The sequence below is a fragment of the Xenopus tropicalis genome, chromosome 7 (assembly GCF_000004195.4).
Source record: "Xenopus tropicalis strain Nigerian chromosome 7, UCB_Xtro_10.0, whole genome shotgun sequence".
In the NCBI taxonomy this organism is placed as follows: domain Eukaryota; kingdom Metazoa; phylum Chordata; class Amphibia; order Anura; family Pipidae; genus Xenopus; species Xenopus tropicalis.
In genome coordinates, this window is record NC_030683.2 from 85,333,343 (window position 1) to 85,338,930 (window position 5,588).

General features: G+C 34.8%; 1 protein-coding gene across 1 annotated transcript; it reads right to left on the reverse strand.

The window, feature by feature from the left end:
• Positions 1-2,154: 2,154 nt before the first annotated feature.
• Positions 2,155-5,169, reverse strand: LOC116412074 (nicotinamide N-methyltransferase-like). Its single transcript, XM_031905466.1, has 3 exons — positions 4,979-5,169; positions 3,775-3,982; positions 2,155-2,931 (listed from the first exon to the last, which is right to left on the reverse strand). Exons 1-3 carry the CDS (start codon positions 5,130-5,132, stop codon positions 2,493-2,495), a joined length of 801 nt encoding a protein of 266 aa, XP_031761326.1. The 5' UTR covers positions 5,133-5,169; the 3' UTR covers positions 2,155-2,492.
• Positions 5,170-5,588: the final 419 nt, after the last annotated feature.

Consider the following 5,588-nt stretch of genomic DNA (forward strand, 5'->3'; position numbering starts at 1 on the left):
AAACACTATAAAATAAGAAAAACAATAAAGCTGAACTCTCTCTGTCCATGTGTTTTTTAGTTGCGTAAGGGACACCTCCATGATGGGGTTGGTGACACAGAAACCAGAGAGCTATTTTAGTTTTTTATAAAGGATTTGTTGACTTATACTTCAAGTGTCTAGTGACCCATCCACCAGTTAAGAACAGATGGTGCATTTTAGTGTACACAAGTCCACAGTGTATGCTCCATAATTAAAAGTGCATTTTTGCACCATCAAATATGTTTTTATACAGGTGTTTGTGCAATGTGCAAATAAAATTTATAATAGCATTCAGTTAAGAAAGCTACCTTGGTGGCAATAGGGTAGTTGGAACAGTTAAAGCAAACAGCCTTTAATTCAAGGGACTAGATGCAGGTCTCTACATTCCAAAATGGTCTGATTGCAGCCTCTTTTTTTGCATTTTGCACACTACTTTATGCAACATAAATTACCCCTGGGGTATATTTATCATGCTGTGTAAGAAGTGGAGTGAAACATTACCTGTGATGTTGCTCATAGCAGCCAATCAGATGCTTTCTTTGCTTTGGTTTTCTAACTGTTGAAATCTAATTGCTGATTGGTTGCCCTGGGCAACATCACAGGTAATGGTTTACTCCACTTACGGAAAGATTCCTCATCTGGAAAGCACCAGGTTCCAAGCATTCTGGATAATAGATCCTATAATGGTAATAAGTTAAATTCTACAGCAAAATGAAAATTAGTAGGTGTAATGGACCTTTAATGACCTTTAATTTCAGGGGAAATGTAAGATAAGAAAAGTTCAAACACATAATTTTTTCTTTTCCAAAGTTGTTGGATGTTCTACTTTTAAGCAAATAAATGTTTTGTTTGTAAAGCAAAAAGATTATTTGCAAATGTTTCCAAGCTGCGTTGGTAAATAAAAGTGTATCATATGAACTGGCAGATAATTAATTTATGTAAATACAATATTTAACCCTTTAAGTGCTTTAAAATCTATGGTACCAGAGATTTTCTTGTAATTTTGTCTATATTATACCAGACTTAACTTAAGACTTTTCTTTTACTTAAACATAAGTTGAGAGGAAATACTGCTGTTTAGTATTCAGTAAAAAAAAAGTGTTTTCCCAATAATGTTTATATTGTAGTTTTTCAGCTACAGAAAAGAAGTAGTTTATTGTGATAAAATATCTTTGAAACAAGGATAAGTAGCACTGATCGTTTCCAAGTATCTGAACCATTGTATGTTTAATAATTTGTTGCACTTGCATAAATAAGAATAGTTTGGAAGGAAGAATAAAATGGCTTGGCTTAAGCTTTGCCCAAAGATATTCTTTATATTTGTGAGGCCTTTAGTTTCCTGTGATTGAAAGGTTTTCCTGTCAAAATCTGCTAGAAACTGCCTAATATGGGTGCCTCAAAAGGTGAGAAGAGAACAATTTTTCTCTGTATTTCCTATGGTCTAAAATGCTTGGAGCTAGCTTCATAAACAGGTTGGGTTTTCTGGTCAGGATACAAATGGGATACAAAAGTTTCCAGTGAGGGTGGGGGGGGCATTCATTTAGTTGTATAGGGCTCATTCTCCATTTTCTACAATGATTTTCCTTGCAGACCTGTTGAATATGTTGGTGCTTTATAAATATGTGTTATAATAATAATGTCTGTGTTAGTGCAATACTAATTATCCATTTTCTGCAGCATCTTATTGCATGCTTTGTGTTAAAGCAACTCTCTGCTTTGGTTTTCTGCAGTGATCTTACAGGCATGTCTGGCTTAATGCAATGCTCTGAATGCTTTTTCTACAGTGATCTTACAGGCTTGTCTTACTTATGCAGTGCTTATTATTTGGATGTGATGAGGATCACAGTTATTGAACAGGTATTAAATAAGTGGAAAACACTTTGAATAATTACAATAGATTTGCGCATTCCCTTATGGTTTGAATTTCAGGTGGGACCTTACCTGATCTGATTATCTGATTTGACCCCTTCAAAAGTTGGCTGGGCTGTAGATATTTTAAGAGACAACAAATGCTGTTATATCACTTATGCTATTATATTCTGATTTTCTACCCTGTGATGTGTCCTATTACTTTGAAGATATGTAGATCTGCTTATTTTGGATAAACAAAAAATAACAAGAAAACTATAAATATTAAAGGAAAAACACATTTATTAAGCTTATGTTGAACACAGGTATATATTGCCCTATTAATTTAACCAGTGTTATAGAATAAAATAAAATTTATAGGAAACATAATTTTTTTAAATAGACATTTAGGGGGGCAAGAAGCCATATTCGAATGAAGAAACTATGCAAGTGTTAGGGAACTCTTGCATAGTTTTAGCAGCTCAAATTGGCCCCAAAGAGAAAGTTAATAGAGTTCAGAATAGGTATTAGAATTTTTTATGACTGAAGGTGTAAAAAAATCAGCCTTGGTAGAGAATAGACATAAGCAGTTATATACTGTATACTATACTGTCCTCTCCAACCTAAATATCCCTCAGTTTGCGTGCAAGAACAAATATGATTGAGTCATAGTCGCTGATATTGTCCTGGTCATTATAATACTTTCTGGGAAAAACCTCCAGGTCTATTATAGCATAACCGGTATTGGTTATAGCACTTCTCATAAATTCCTCATTTAAGGATAAGCAAGAAAACCTTTTGCCTCCTAACAAGTAAGTGGTACAGTTAAGAACCTCGGCAATAATTAAATACCCCCCCACTTTTAGCAAAGATGAAATGTTATTCAGAGCATTACAATAACTATCCAGATCTTTACAGGCAGCTGTCAAGCACAACATAGCCATTACACAGTCAGCTTTGGGCAACACCAGAGGTGCCACAGGATTGCTTTTAGTTACATCACATTTGATAGTTTTTTTCACTGTCTTTTTCAGTTTTTCTTTCTTCTCTTCCACTGTTGTACTGAAAAGTAAATTAAACCGGTAAGTGTAATGTTCTGTAAACACAAAGCTGCTTTGCAACCTACTTCTACTCAGCTGACATGAATCATGTGATCACTCAGGGTTCATAGGCAAAAAAGGAGCAAAAACTGGCCTAATGCAGTAACCCATAGTAATCAAGCCTTTGCTTTAATTATTCCAACTGCAGTGATCTTATAATCATTACGTTTCCAGTTATTGCTATGAGCTACTGCACTGAAGCAAATTTGCATTATGAGAACTAACCATTATTATTATTATTATAGCAACGTTTATTAAAGGGTACCTCATCTTTAATTTAATTTAAAATGGCCAATTCTTAGCAACTTTTCAACTTAAGATAAAAATGCAGATTGTCTCAGAACATCACTCTCTGCAATTTACTAAGGAGCAGATTTATCAAAATGTGATATTAAAGCTCAGTGCAGAAAAATTCACCCACCTTCTATTTATTCCTATAGGATTTTTAGAAGCGTACCGGTGGGAAGTCATATGCGTCACCCAAATTTGTCTTCAGAGAACAAAGAGACGGGTATGCATTTCCCACCAGTGAATGACTTTATTGCCAGTAGGAAGGCATTTTGGGGAGATTAGTCGCCCAAAGTAGCCGAGTTTTAACCACGCGCAGCCAATCTCCCTGTGTATCCATAAAGCAGCCTTTCAATTAACCTATTTACTTACTCATCTATTTACCTAATGATATCAATGCATGAATTCCCACTGATAGATATATGGGGTTTTGTAAAATAACATATATTATATACAATAAATGATTCGTAATGTTCTGGCAGGGCTAGTATTTTTTCATATTGAAATAGTGCCTTACCCCTTTCCCTCCAGGTCACAGACTGCTTGTATAACACTTGTCCAGTCAAATATTCCTGGTTCATTTCTCACAGTTTTTTCATAGTACTCGCGGTTACGGTCAGTGTAGTCAGCACCAATGATCTCTTCAAATGATTCACATGCAGAAAGGTCCTGATAAATTGTTGGTCCATGGCCAATGTCAATAAGTGTTTCCCCCTTCACTCCACCTGATCAACAAGCGAAGATGACAAATGTTATGCAATTTTTAACACCATATAAAATATTATAATGTATAATGTAAAGCATTGTCTAGTTCCAGAGTAACATTAATACCAAGAGAGTTTACAGTACAAAACCAATACAGTTAAGAAAAATACTCGGTGAATATATGAATATACTTATGATAAAATGGTTGGAGAGATCCAAACCCCACATGTAAGAGATGGTTATGTAATGTTCTCTACCTAAGACCAAATTTAGTTAAAGGACCATTAAAGGATTTTTATCAGTTTAAATATAATGCCCTGATACCGTGCACTGGGGGTTTGCTTCAGAAGCACTACTACTAATTAATTAATTTAGCAAAGTGTTATACTTTTTAGTAAATTACTGATGTCATAGGGAATTAACATTCTTGGTAAAATACTCCAAAATTCAACATTTATCCTTTAGTAAATATGCCTGTTTTTTATTTGTAAACATAAAATTTAACCCAAGCTTTTTTAGAAAATAGTTACTTCTCTGTACTGTTTGTAAATTCTGGCTACACTTCTGGTAAACCTGTTCCCTATAGGGAAATAATACTTTGTCTTGACCCTTTGGAGCTGATTTATTAAAGCTTGAGCCTCGTGGCCTGAGCAATCAGTTACTGAAACCACGCCTGAGTCCCTGAAATAATGGTTTATGTATCAACTCACCTTGCTGCAGATTTTTTTTCCTAGCAGGTTTATAAAAAAATAAATTAAAAAAAAGGGTTTTTTTTCTGAAAAAACCCGCTCAGCAGCAAGCCAAGGTAGTCGGATACAGAAACCACTCGTGAGTGCAGGAAATGCTTGGTTTCAGTAACCGATTGTTCCAGGCGGAACCAGGTGGGAGGCTTGGGCATTAATAAATCAGCCCCTATATGTCTTTAGTCTGAAAAGACCACTTATAACATTCAGTATGTATAGCTTAAAATAAAGATGTTTGCAATTACTCTTTTCAGTAATATATGTGATACTTACGTTTGATAAATGTCTCATGAAATTTTTTCAAAGCAAAATCCATATAACCATCCTTCTTCGCAAGGCCTGATATTGGGTTATAATATGTATCTAAATAACTCCAAGGATCAAATTCCTCCTCATAAACATCTTTGCCTGTGAAGCCAGTTTCCATGTTGTTAGTTTCCTCACAGCTGAAATGATCGCTTATTAAATCTCTGTCTATTTGTACTATAAATTGGGAGTGGTTAATGAAAATTTGCTTCCAATAAAATGAAAGGCACAAAGCCAAATTGTTTTGGAAGGCATCACAACACTGCTCTAAGCCATGTCAAATAAGTATACAAAGTATACAAACAAATGTTTTTTTACAAAGTAAATACAATATATATCCAAACTATTAGAGCAATAAACTCGTAAGCAGTTATTTTAATGCAGTATTTATCTCATGTGCCAAGCAGAAATGTCCACGGGATAGCTATTATTCCTAATGTCACAATGAAATGATTAAGCTCATTTAACCAGCTGGCCAATACCTCCCCCCAACCCTATAATATATGGTGCTGTAGGACACCAGCCAGTCACATGTTCTATTCTTCCTGTTCCTGTACAGAGTATGCAGAAGATAAAG